General features: G+C 36.0%; 1 protein-coding gene across 1 annotated transcript; it reads right to left on the bottom strand.

The window, feature by feature from the left end:
• Positions 1-4,523: 4,523 nt before the first annotated feature.
• LOC138710850 (pro-resilin-like) lies at positions 4,524-11,369 on the bottom strand. The gene is made up of 3 exons (XM_069842012.1): positions 11,229-11,369; positions 7,425-7,568; positions 4,524-5,134 (listed from the first exon to the last, which is right to left on the bottom strand). The coding sequence occupies exons 1-3, from the start codon at positions 11,232-11,234 to the stop codon at positions 4,859-4,861; spliced, it is 426 nt and encodes a 141-aa protein (XP_069698113.1). The 5' UTR covers positions 11,235-11,369; the 3' UTR covers positions 4,524-4,858.
• Positions 11,370-15,590: the final 4,221 nt, after the last annotated feature.

Below are 15,590 nucleotides of genomic sequence, written 5' to 3'. Positions count from 1 at the left end.
TTTTTGGTATTATTTGTGCTATTTTTTGTAATAGTATGAATGTTATAATACTTCTTGAATAAAATGTTTTATAAAAAACAGATTTATTTCAATGGCCGATATCTCGAAACAGGTTTTTGGCGCTTAGTCTATTATTGCGTAACTCCGTTCAATTCATAAGTCGTTACAAGTTGAGGCGTGTGTTATGGAATACGTCAGAAAATATAAAGGTTCGAAGCCCTCTACAACAAAAATTCAAACCATCGTGAAGTAAAATTGAAAGGATCGAGTCTGCGTTCCAAACCACAAGACAGCAATGCAGACTGCATATTTTGTGGGATTAAATTTTTTGAAGGTGCCAGTGGAGAAGTTTGGGTAATGTGTATTTAGTCTAAGTTTTGGGCCAATGAAGAGTGCGCAGAATATGAATCATATCCATATATTTGAGATTTTTGTGAATAATGCTTTTTTTTAATACCGTATTTGCTTCGTAATTTGCGCACTTTTTAATTAACTTTGGCCACTGAAAAATTGGGGTGCGTAAAATATACGGATTTTTTTCAAATAAGAGGTCCTGTTCTGAGTTTATCTCAATTAGTATATGTATAGGTGGCGGCCGGGTAGCTCAGTTGGTAGAGCAGCTGGCTACGGACTGAAAGGTCCGGGGTTCGATCCCAGGTGGTGACAGGATTTTTTCTCGTTGCCAAACTTTCAGAACGGCCCCGAGGTTCACTCAGCCTTCTATAAAATTGAGTACCGGGTCTTTCCCGGGGGTAAAAGGCGGTCAGAGCGTGGTGCCGACCACACCACCTCATTCTAGTGCCGAGGTCATGGAAAGCATGGGGCTCTACCTCCATGCCCCCCAAGTGCCTTCATGGCATGTTACGGGGATACCTTTACCTTTACCTTTTAGTATATGTATAGGTAAGTATTTACGGTAGGACTAATTTTCTATGCCGGTAACTTGTCTCTACCAAGGACAAGCATTGTTAAAGTAGCGGGACTTTGGGGTTTCTTTCTGAAGCAGGTACTTCAGTTGCTGGTGAATGATCTACGATGGACTGTAGGGAAGGAAAATCCCTACTACACTGAAAAAAATATGTACGTAATCCCTACTACACTGAAAAAAATATGTACGTAAAATGTGTGCGCAAAATACACGGAGCAAAAATAAAGTTCAAAATAATCCCTTAAAAAGTAGGGTGCGCAAAATACGCGGGGGCGCAAATTACGCGAGCAAATACGGTAGTTTTGTCATGGGTATTCCATATACCCCTCCCTATTCCATACAGCCATCCATTTTTCTATCTTCAGTCTTTTTTTTTTAATTTTGTTAATTGTATGCATCATGTGTTTTCTATGTTTATGATGTACTCAAGCTTAATAAATGTACTGTGCATTACCACAAAAAACTGCCTTTTCATGCGAAAATTTTAGGCGACAAGATTAAAAAACCAAAATGGTATTTCATATCCCCCTCCTTTCTTCAATCTACATATTACTTTGAGTGTTCATAATTATTAATAAACATCTAAACATCTCCGTCTTCGTTATAGGATACGATATTTCTGTATGTTATTCACTGCTTTTCCTGGCCTGGTTGGTTTCATAACACTGACATCAGATGAATGAGCTTTCTTTCCTTCTATAAAACGCGTTGCGATATAGAATTGTAAATACTGTATACGAGACTGGTACATGACGTCATTTTGTGGCTTCAGGTCTCGTTCATATCGACCTTTCTTATGCCGAGGCACACAGAGTTAAATCTTATCCGGAGGGCGTTCTATAGTAAAACTCTACAAAGCTTATTGTCGACATGTTGAGGAATAACTCTGACATTTATTATAATGCTTTACTTTATTTTATAGCTGTACGGTAACAAACTCAGCAGTTTGCTGTTAGCATTCAACCAGATAATTATTGAGTACTCTAAAACGGGGCTGCAGTTTTATGTGCAAAAATTACAATTCGTAACGACGGTTAGGTATAATTTTAACAAAATTAAAGGCACATTAACAGTACGCTTAGTAATCTGACGTAAACAATAATATATGCAAAAAATTAGCCTACTGATAATAAAAACATATATGAAAGAAACTTCAGTTCTAGTTGTTCTTGATTGGTATTTTTCATTGACGAAATCTTGTTGTGGGAACGAGTAGTCTGTAACTTGAATTTAATGAAAATGCATATTTAAGCCAATTTTCGTTCGTTGAGAAACGTGGTGATAGTCGTTCGTTTCGCTTTTTCCTCGTTTACGAAATATAATGACCTGAAAATCGTTGCTACTTATACCGCTTCTTGCGCGCACTCGGATCCTCATAGCTCCGCGACACCTTATCAATTCTTATAATTTCATGTAAGTAAACACATCTGCATTTGTTGTTATTCTTATTATCATTATAATTCCATTGTTTCTGTGATGCTGTTATTAATATATGCAGTATATTTTTATACTTGTTAAGTGGAAGAGAAGGCCTTATGATCTTAACTCTGCCAGTGAAAATAAATTAATTAAATAAATTAAAAAAAAATTTAAACTGTACAAAATATCATAGTAGTATCAGTATTTATCTGTAGTAATGTTACGAGAGGTCTGAGATTTATCAGGGAAATCTTCGACCTCGAGTGACATTTATTAGGACTATTTCGTGAATAAAGTAAAAATGTAAATAATATATCCCTAAAATTCGATCAAAAATGTTAATAATTGTATATTAACGAATACTTAACCTATTTAGACATTGTGAAGTTGAAATACTCGTAGATGAATATCGATTACTGCAATAAAGAAATTCGATGTTTATTATTCAGTAATGCCAATTGCGAAAAGCGAAATACAAGTTTAACAATGTTAATTACATGTACTGCACTTTTGTTATTATTATAACATGAAGACATTTTCATTATCTGCTGAAATCATAATTTAATTTAACAGTAACAGTGAGGACAGCTACATACCAATGCTTGTGTATTCACAGAGAGACATGTTGCAACACAGTGAAGCCATCTCTGTATAGATAGGCCTAATTAAAACGCGAATTTTATTACGCCATACGGAAGGCAGTTTGATCAAAGACATTATTACTATGCAAAGTCTTTGGGTTTGATATGCGATGATGTTACATAAATTTGAACATCTGACTTTCTATTAATTGTTTCATTTCATTCACAAAATACAAATTTTATAGGCTAAAATTATAGGTTAAGTTACCTGTGGGAGCAGGACCGTTACAATCAGTGCTACACGAAAGCATTTTTATAGCTCGACAAAAACGCATTCCCGCTGTAGAGTGTAACGGAACTAAAGCTGCATCTACACAGTTCAATATTCCAATCGCGTATGCGTGCAATCTGGGAAGAATATTAAAAGAATCAAGTTTAAAAGGTACGTTCAATTAAGATGCATGAAGATTTTGTGTCTACATGGTGCGTCGTTTTGAACGTCGTCTTCACTGCTTAAATATATTAATTAATATTAAATATCAATCTTGCATTCATTGCTTTAAAGTTGAAAGAAAAGTTTAACCGTGTAGTTGCATCTTAATATATTCATGATCATAAATTTACGGGGAAACAGTTGGCAACAACGACTAAACAAAAGAACGACCATGCGATAAATTGATAGCGATAAATCTAGCTGCAAACATTTTTGTAAAGTGTGACTGATTGGTTGGAATTCAAAATTTCATTACACTTCATTGGTCGAAAATGGAGTGACGTCATATAAACGAAATAGTCACTTTAATACATTGTAAACAGTCTATGAGGTCTAGTTTTGAATCATGACTAGAATGTCAACTTCACCTCAAACAAGATGCTGTGGCACGCGTCAAATATTCGTCCCTCCTCTGGCAAACTAGCGAAAATGACAAATTAGCGACCCTGCACTTAAGGTCGCTTATTTGTCAGTTTCGCTAGTTTTCCAGAGGAGGGACGATATGACATCACACCAATATAGTTTATGAACAGCTAATCTTATCTCTGTACGCCCTGGGACAAAATACCGTCCCTAATTATAATATATTAATCTTATTTAATTTTGTTATGTACACTGAATTATATTTATATATTATCTTAATGTGCTTAATATAATGATATATAATTCTACTTCTACGTTTCCAAGAATACTCCCTAGTACAAGTGTTGGATTTTTTTTTTTTTTGGAGTGAGTTAATTATAAAGTATATAATTTTAAATTTGTCTAAAAGAGGTCAATGAATATAATATTAAATCATTTATTTATTATATATAGCGCCCGATGGATCAATGTAGGCGTAGGTGCAAGGATCAAGCCCGGATACAGCCCTGGAAAAACCAAGTCAAGCAAAACTCGCATCTTAACAATTTCATCCTCATCGTTTCTGCTTCTCTTCGTTTTAAGTGTTTTAACGCTATTCAGTTGTTGCTGGTCATGATAATGATTACTATATTTTATGCAGGAAAATAATAAATTACATTCCATTATATTTTAATATGAAAACAGAATGTGGAAAGGAAATCTCGTGGTATCAGTCATGAAGAATACATACACAACACGATTGAAATAAATTAAGTTTTATTTATAAACATGTGGTACAAAACAAGGTCGTTTTACAAAACTCACATTAAACTGTTCACGATTTAGAATAAATAGGAATAATTTAAGGACTCGATGAAATTATCGAGTGTAGTAATATTTCTTAAGTGAAAGGCTTTTTATTTTGTTGCCCCTGTTGTAGGAGGCGCACTTAACCTATATATTCATATCAGAACGTTGATTGCAACGTCGTAATGTCCCAGTTGCCGAGGTAAATAATCATGAACTTATGACAATTGCACGACTCCATTGTGTAGTGTGAAGTGTGTGGGTGAGGTGATGACTAAATATCGTGGTCTAGAACTTGTAGCCGCCTGCCCCGCCTCCCGCTGCGGGGTACTGGTATCCTCCGGCTCCACCGGCTCCTCCAGTGCTGGCTTCACCCTCATATTTGACGTTGGGTTTGTAGCCGTCATTGTCCGCGGTGTAGTCTACGATCTGGGTACGGCCGTCGGGTAGCAGGACGTGGTAGTTGCCCGTAGCGACGTCTCCCTGGCGACTCTCCTTATGTCCAAAGTCATTGCCTGAGGAGGCGTCCTGTACCTCGTATGAGAATTCGTAGTTCGCTGGCTCCTGTAACAAGACAAAGAATTTAAGTATCTCTTGAGATATCCGGAGAATCATACTGAAGTTCCAGCTTCTTCAAGTAGAATATCAGGTAAAGCGACCTGAACTATAGGAATTTCCAAGTAGAATATTCTAAAAACCGAGCTAAAATTCTTCGGATTTCATCGGGAATATTTGAAGAATTGCTCTAAATTCTGGCGACTTCAAGTGGAATATACAAAAAGTCGGGTTAAAATTCTGGTTACTTCAAATAGAATACATACAAGACGAATCGAGTTGAAAGTCTGGCGACTTCAAGTAGGATATATGCAACGTATCAGGCTGAAATCTGACGACTCCAAGAAGAAAATACTACGAATCAGGTTGAAATCTGGTACCTGAAGTGGAATATACGACGAATAGGGTTAAAATTCTGGCGATTTCGAGTAGAATATACGATGAATCAGATTGAAATCTGATGACTTCAAAACCTTTTAGGTGTGTTTCCAAATTATATGTAATACGCTTTGTGAAATCTGGCAACCTTTTCATAAGGGAAGCTAAATTTATTATTATTACGAATCGGGTTGAAATTCTGGCGACCTCAAGTAGAAATAGGACAAACCAGGATGAAATCTGATGACTTCAGGTAGAATGTACGACGAGTCGGGTTGAAATTCTGGCGACTTCGAGTAGAATATACGATGAATCAGATTGAAATCTGGTGACTTCAAATAGAGTATACAACGAATCGGGTTGAAATTCTGGCGACCTCAAGTAGAATATAGGACGAACCAGGATGAAATCTGATGACTTGAGGTAGAATATACGACGAGTCTGTTGAAATTCTGGTGACTTCGAGTAGAATATACGATGAATCAGATTGAAATCTGGTGACTTCAGGTAGAGAATACGAGTCGGGTTGAAATCCTGGCTACCCCAAGTGGAATATAGGACAAACCAGGGTGGAATCTGATGAATTCAGGTAGAATATTTGACAAATCGAGTTGAAATTCTGGCGACTCCAAGTACAATATACGACAAATCAGGCTGAAATTCTAGTAAGTTTAAGCAGAATATACGACAAATCGAGTTCAATTTCTGGCGACTTCAAATACAATAGAATAATATGACGAATCGAGTTAAAATTCTGGTGACTTCAAGTAGAATATACGACGAATTCGGTTAAAATTCTGGCGACTTCGAGTAAAATGTACGATGAATCAGATTGAAATCTGGTGACTTCAAATAGAGTATACGACGAAACGAGTTGAAATTCTGGCGACCTCAAGTATAATATAGGACGAACTAGGATGAAATCTGATGACTTCTGGTAGAATATACGACGAGTCGGGTTGAAATTCTGGCGACTTCAAGTAGAAATATACGACAAATCAGGCTGAAATTATAGTAACATCAAGTAGAATATATGACAAATCGAGTTAATTACTGGCGACTTCCAGTAGAATATATGTACAGTGAATCGGGTTGATATTCTGACTGCTTCAAGTAGAATATACGATGACTCGGGATGAAATTCTGTCGACTTCAGAAGAATATACGAAGAATCGGACTGAAATTCTAGCGACTTCAAATAGAATAGAAATAATGCACTCAATTCTAATTCATTTACCGGCACGTAAAATTCAATTTGAAAATACTTGGAGTGTTAAGAAAGAGGCATTTTATTTTGTTCCATTATAATTTATGAACAAACTTTCAAGTGCAAAATTTTACTGGGTTACAAATTGCATAAAAATTTCCATTCATTGTGAGAATAGCAGAAATATTAAGAGAGACAAATTTGTATTTATTATGCATCTTTTAATATTATTTATCTTTAAAATTATTGCTTATGTTAGTATAAATTTGTAAGCGAGTAAATTATGTCTGTAAAGAGAAATAATGTTGGAAGAGGCATAACAAATAACAAATATTCAATTTTTAGCACTTCAGCTATTCTTAAAAATGGATTAAAATTTTAATACTATTAAAACTGGGTGATTTATTGCACTTTGATGTTACTTGGTATTATTTTATACACTAATTAATAATGTCTTTAGGAGAAATAATATTAGAAGTGGGATTATAAGTAAGATGTCTCTTTTTTATTTAACGTTTCTGCTAATCTTAAAGTGAATAGCCAATTTTAATACTATTAACACTGAGAAGGCCAGTATAATTTCCTAAGCAAATTTCTGCTGTCTTTAAGATTAAGGCTATTCGGAAATGTAAGAAAAATTGTCAGAATTACGTGTGAAATGGATTATCATTTGTGGGAAGTGAATAATAAATAGGTGGCTGTATCATAACTTACAGATGGACCGTCATCTGAAGGAGCTCCATAGCCACCACCACCTCCTCGGGAACCTCCCCTACTGGCTCCTGCAGATGGGGGCAAGTATTCCTGAGCTAGTATGACTCCCATCAGAGCAGCGACGGAGAACACAAGTGTTGTTACCTGAAAAAAATCTTTAATGATTATAAAAGAAATTAACTCCTTCCATTCCCTTCAACAAGTAAATTTAAAAGTACAGGGACATCATTTTATTTTTACTTCAATTTTTATTGTACCTGAGTTTTTGAATGTACTTCACTCCCATCCCTTCTACTAATGATATTCCAGCTGACCTCCACACAGAATGAAGGACGCATATAGTAAAAAGCAATCATATTTTCGCACAGTCCGTTTGCCTATGTCGCATCCCGATTTCCCCCACCTGATTCTGATGCGCCCTTCTGTAAAAGCTGGGCTGTCTTAGCTCTTTTCTGAAAACATTAATTTTTGTTAGGAATTGGACGTATACGTAATATTATACAACTGTTTAAAATAACTTAAATAAAAGGGCCTCGTTAAGGGGAATTGGACGTTATCGCATGCAAAGTAATGGTAAAAATAGCCTATCTTCAAGCGGTCAGAATTGTAATACTATTTATCACAGCTCTTTCATTTTTTTAGTGATATATGTATAAACATTAAGCTTTAAAATGAAAGAAGAATGGTAAATCTAGTGTAAATCTTACCCTTAAATTAATTTTTGAATTTAATCATATTTTTTATATAAATTCACTACATACCTGTGATTAGGTACACTCTATTCACTTATCATAGCACACATTGAATTAAAATTTTGGCCACTTACTGCTAATAGATACTAAAACATACCCTACTAAAATTATTAAAATATCTGTAATATTATGGGCATACGGCTTATACTAATCTTCAATTCCTTTTTAATTTATTGACGGTGATGATTGCTATAAGCCCTATGCCCACAATATTACAGATATATGAATAATTTTAGTAGGGTATGTTTTAGTATCTATTAGCAGTAAGTGGTCAAATTTTCAACTCAATATGTGCTAAAATAAGTGAATAGAATGTACCTAATTACAGACATGTAGTGGATTTATAAAAAAATTGTGCTTAATTAAAAAAAATTAATCTAAGGATAAAGATTTACTCTAGAGTAACCATTATTTTTCATTTCAAACCTTAATGTGTATACATATATCACTAAAAAAATGAAAGAGCTGTGATAAATAGTATTATATTTATGACTGCTTGAAGAGAGGCTATTTTTACCATTATTTTGCATGCGATAATGACCAACTCCCCTTAAGTAATTAACTGTCATGTGATTTCCCCCCTTTCTACGTTCCTGCGACATAACCACTTGGACGGACAGTAGATAGCATGTCTGAGTAATTTTATCTGTGCGGGTCGGGCAGAAGTGAAGATTGGATTTACATTACGTAAGAGTACCTTTTATAGAGTAGATAAAGAATTGTTTCAAAATGAGTTACTAGTACGAAGGACGAAACTGGCGATTGAAATTAGATGCAATAGTCTATAATGCGATAATATACACAAATGAACTGAAGCCTGTTTCGAAATGAATGGCCACCATTTTCAAAAATGTGTTTAAATATTCATATTGTGATTATTTTTCAATTTAACTTCTTTCTCTATATTGTACGCTAATGTGCTGTAGACAGTATAATATACACTGCATGGATAACTCAGTTCGGGAGTAAAAACACTTATTCTTAGTACAGTACTGTATTTTGATTAAACAAAAACCTAACGAAAATTATCAAACTCAAAATCGCGATATTTCCTACTTTACGTAAATGTATGAACTACTTTTCTTCCCTCCTATACCTAGTAAAGTGATTTGTTTGTGTTTTACGCCAGTATCATCGAACTACAGTCGTGGAAAGGGGTAGCAAATTGTGTTTCCGGTTCTTTAAAGGTATAGCCAGGTTAATATTAAAAATGTTAGTAAAAATAAAATGATGTCCCTGTACAATGAATACAAATTTAAGCATGATAGCTACTAGCCCGCCCGGAAAGATAGAAAAGTTCTTACTAGAATTGATTTTAATCTTGGAAATAATTCATTTTTCCTGACTATAGTTTGTAATGTTACAGTCTGTAATTTATTGAGCTTATATACTAATACAATATTAATTCTTTAAATATTCACCCGCTTAAATTAATACTAATATATAAATATAAGGTAAAATTAGACTGTATATCAATTTGTTTAAATTATTCACACAATGAAATTGTTATAATACTATGTACTGGTGTTATATTTCGTCCCGTGCTGTAGCGTTGTGGTCTAAGGCATCGTGCCTGGACTCGTGAGGAAGGAAATTTCTCACGAAATATGCGGCCAGTGTATGGGACCAGTGCCCACCCAGCATAATGATGAATTTTGAGAGCTAAGACAGCTAGCTGAATGTGGTTTCAAAAACCCGCTATACGGCTGTAGGAATAATCATACTGATCACATGTAAGCTCTGTACTGATTGGATGATCGTTCATCTTTGCCGAGGCATGTGAACGTGAGATCAGCATTCCGTTGGTCGAAATTGGCCCTTGATGGGATTACTAATTACTACTATTAGCCTATACGCGACATAATTATCATAGCTTTTTCGTTCCATAAAAATTAAGCATTTCAACTTAAGAATTAAATCCAGTGATATTGGTAAGAGATTTATTACTTCTTGTTAAATCATATTAACCTGCCTTCGGAAATGATTACCTCTGACTCCTTAGGTCCTTATTCAAGCAAGGATCATAAACAAAAACAAGAATTCCCAGATCATGTAGCCAACATGATGCAAGAGCAGTGTTTATGACAAGACTACCAGTTCTTGTATGAGAGGAAATAAATTTTCACTTCTTGCCAGGTAATCGAACCCGGGACCGTTAAGAAATGGTTTTGCATGAACGAGAGAGGAGGACTGTTATCGAATATACTATGTAAGAAAATTTTGAAGCGTATTATTCAAAATTTATACAACAGTACAAAGAATTGGATGTAGTATATTAATATAATAGAGAAAAGCAATATATTAAGATGTTTTCTCCAATACCACCTCCAGAAAGGACATAATACCTATAAGGTGGTGAGAGATCTTCACGCGCCATATGGACTAATAACGAAAAATGAAATTATGATGACAATGGTCATTCAGAATTTATGATATGAAATAGTTCGATTAAAAAAATAGAACAATTGGACGGAGTTACGCATTAAGAGACCAAGCGCCAAAAACCTGTTTCGAGATATTGGCCATTGAAATAAATCTGTTTTTTTTTTATAAAACATTTTATGCAAGAAGTATTATAACATTCATAGTATTACAAAAAATAGCACAAATAATACCAAAAAAGGTTAACAGATTTTTAATAAAAGAACAGCAGTTGAATTAATATTTCAAAGCAAAATAAATAAATGAATTTGATTAGCAGAAAAATTCAGATAACGCAATCTTGATTTTTTTCCGAGTTAAATTAGCCTGCCATCAACAGATTTAAGCAAATATATCTTTTTTCCCCTTCAAATTGTCGGTTGGTCTATTATTGCGTAACTCCGTCCAATTGTCTTACATCTGCTCGTGATATGGTTTTAAAATCGAAACAATTGTGTCCAATATACTTTATACTTTCTTTAATGAGTAGATTAAGGAAATTAATGAATTTTTATATTCACTTCCTGTGCGTTTGAGAGACAATCGGAGAAAATGAAGCTGAAGATCGTTGCAATAGTTGTAAGAATGAAAGGTGGAAACATCTCTTGAATATGTAGATGAAACATCTTACCTTCATGTTGGTGTAGAAGTTGTTATTGTACAAGTGCTCAGATGTAACTGGTACTGTCAGAAAGATGTCCTCGAGTTTTTATACTTGATGATGCCGAGCTACCAGACGCATCAGAAGACGCGCTATCTCTATAATTATCACAATAAAGGCAGGAGTTTATTCTACAATACGACCCAACTACGTAATCGATTTAGCAGTATGTCTTTAGCAGAACTATTATTCGCTCTACTACCCAACCTGAAAATATGATGAGAAAAAATCATTAAATTACAATGAAGCAATGAATGTATTGAATTAACATGAGGATAATGTTTATGATATGCTGTATGTACATGCAAAATTAGTAAATGTTGCTCAAGTTATCACTACGTAGAAAACCGATAAACAGAATGTTTTCGATGCAAACTTGACGTCTTAGACTTAGAGTAATGTTACGTTTTCGAGTGCCTTCGTGCAGAATTCTATGTCAATTGAACTTCTCAATAATAACTTGGCGCAGATGAGCCTCGTTTTGAATGGTATGCTTGTACACTTGATTTTTTAAGTGCCCCAAAGAATAAAGAATACAATACGAACTAGAAATGACTGACATTTAAAAGCCGACATATGCATACACATTACAAAACATAACATACAATCAGACACACACAAATACATAAAAACAGAAAGAAGCACACGCACAGATGCCAACACAGACAGACGGAAACATATAAACACAGACACACGCAAACATACAAAGACAGACTAAGCACACATGCAAACAAACACAGACACACGCAAACATACAAACACAGACACACGCAAACAAATACAGACACACGCAAACAAATACAGACACACGCACACATGAAAACACAGACACACACAAACAAATACAGACATACGCACACACGAAAACACAGACACACACAAACATGAAAACAGAGACACACACAAACATGAAAACAGAGACACACGCACACATGAAAACACAGACACACACAAACATGAAAACAGAGACACACACAAACATGAAAACAGAGACACACGCACACATGAAAACACAGACACACACAAACATGAAAACAGAGACACACACAAACATGAAAACAGAGACACACGCACACATGAAAACACAGACACACACAAACATGAAAACAGACACACACGCACACATGAAAACAGAGACACACACACACATGAAAACACAGACACACACAAACATGAAAACAGACACACACGCACACATGAAAACAGACACACACGCACACATGAAAACACAGACACACACAAAAATGAAAACAGAGACCACGCACACATGAAAACACAGACACACACAAACATGAAAACAGAGACACACGCACACATGAAAACACATACACACACAAAAATGAAAACAGAGACCACGCACACATGAAAACACAGACACGCACAAACATGAAAACAGAGACCACGCACACATGAAAACACAGACACACACAAACATGAAAACAGAGACACACGCACACATGAAAACACAGACACACACAAACATGAAAACAGAGACACACGCACACATGAAAACACAGACACACACAAACATGAAAACAGAGACACACACACAAACATGAAAACAGAGACACACGCACACATGAAAACACAGACACACACAAACATGAAAACAGAGACCACGCACACATGAAAACAGAGACACACACAAACATGAAAACAGAGACACACACACATGAAAACAGAGACACACGCACACATGAAAACACACACACAAACATGAAAACAGAGACCACGCACACATGAAAACACAGACACACACAAACATGAAAACACAGACACACACAAACATGAAAACAGAGACACACACAAACATGAAAACAGAGACACACACACAAATGAAAACAGAGACACACACACAAATGAAAACAGAGACACACACACAAATGAAAACAGAGACACACACACACATGAAAACAGAGACACACGCACACATGAAAACACAGACACACACAAACATGAAAACAGAGACACACACAAACATGAAAACAGAGACACACACAAACATGAAAACAGAGACACACACAAACATGAAAACAGAGACACACGCACACATGAAAACACAGACACACACAAACATGAAAACAGAGACACACGCACACATGAAAACACAGACACACACAAATATGAAAACAGAGACACACGCACACATGAAAACACAGACACACACAAACATGAAAACAGAGACACACGCACACATGAAAACAGAGACACACACAAACATAAAAACAGAGACACACGCACACATGAAAACGCAGACAAACACAAACATGAAAACAGAGACACACGCACACATGAAAACACACACACACGAATATGAAAACAGAGACACACGCAAATATACAAACACAGACACACGAAAACATACAAAGATAGGTCCACACCTGTGGAGTAAGGGTTAGCGCGTCTGACCGCAAAACCAGGTAACCCGGGTTCGAATCCTGGTCGGGGAAAGTTACCTGGTTGAGGTTTTTTTCGCGGTTTTCCCTCAACCCAATACGGGCAAATGCTGGGTAACTTTCGGTGCTGGACCCCGGACTCATTTCACCGGCATTATTACCTTCATCTCATTCAGACGCTAAATAACCTAAAATGTTGACACAGCGTCGTAAAATAACCTAATAAAATAAAAAAAATACAAAGACAGACATAAGCACACATGCAAACAAACACAGACACACGCAAATATACAAACACAGACACACGCAAATATAGAAACACAGACACACGCAAATATACGAACACAGACACACGGAAACATATAAACACAGACACGCAGATATACAAAGACAGACATAAGCACACATGCAAACAAACACAGACATAAGCACACATGCAAACAAACACAGACATAAGCACACATGCAAACAAACACAGACATAAGCACACATGCAAACAAACACAGACATAAGCACACATGCAAACAAACACAGACATAAGCACACATGCAAACAAACACAGACATAAGCACACATGCAAACAAACACAGACATAAGCACACATGCAAACAAACACAGACATAAGCACACATGCAAACAAACACAGACATAAGCACACATGCAAACAAACACAGACATAAGCACACATGCAAACAAACACAGACATAAGCACACATGCAAACAAACACAGACATAAGCACACATGCAAACAAACACAGACATAAGCACACATGCAAACAAACACAGACATAAGCACACATGCAAACAAACACAGACATAAGCACACATGCAAACAAACACAGACATAAGCACACATGCAAACAAACACAGACATAAGCACACATGCAAACAAACACAGACATAATCACACATGCAAACAAACACAGACACACGCAGACATGAAAATACAGACACACGCACACATGAAAATACACACACACACAAACATGAAAACAGAGACACACGCAAAGATACAAACACAGACACACGCAAATATACCAACACAGACACACGGAAACATATAAACACAGACACACGCAAACAAACACAGACACACGCACACATGAAAACACACACACACAAACATGAAAACAGAGACACACGCAAACATACAAACACAGACACACGCAAACATACAAAGACAGACATAAGCACACATGCAAACTAACACAGACACACGCAAACATACAAACACAGACACACGCAAAACATACAAACACAGACGGCCGCATATATACAAATAAATACAGACACACGCACACATCCAAATTAACACTTACACATGCACACATACAAACACATACACACGCACATATAGTTCTACAGACAAACACAGACACACGCACACATACAAACATACATAGACACACGCAAACATACAAACACAGACACACGCAAAAATACAAACACAGACACACGCAAAAATACAAACACAGACACACGCAAAAATACAAACACAGACACACGCAAAAATACAAACACAGACACACGCAAAAATACAAACACAGACACACGCAAAAATACAAACACAGACACACGCAAAAATACAAACACAGACACACGCAAAAATACAAACACAGACACACGCACACATGCAAACAAAAACACAAGTACATATACAAACATAGACAGACATATGCACACATACAAACACAGACACACGCACACATACAAACATACATAGACACACGCAAACATACAAACACAGACACACGCAAACATACAAACACAGACACACGCAAAAATACAAACACAGACACACGCAAAAATACAAACACAGACACACGCACACTTGCAAACAAAAACACAAGTACATATACAAACATAGACAGACATATGCACACATACAAACACAGACACACGTACACATACATAGACACACGCACACATACAAACA

Source organism: Periplaneta americana, chromosome 12 (assembly GCF_040183065.1).
Source record: "Periplaneta americana isolate PAMFEO1 chromosome 12, P.americana_PAMFEO1_priV1, whole genome shotgun sequence".
In the NCBI taxonomy this organism is placed as follows: domain Eukaryota; kingdom Metazoa; phylum Arthropoda; class Insecta; order Blattodea; family Blattidae; genus Periplaneta; species Periplaneta americana.
Note: the sequence above shows the minus strand (reverse complement) of the source record. Positions and strands in the feature narration are given on the sequence as shown.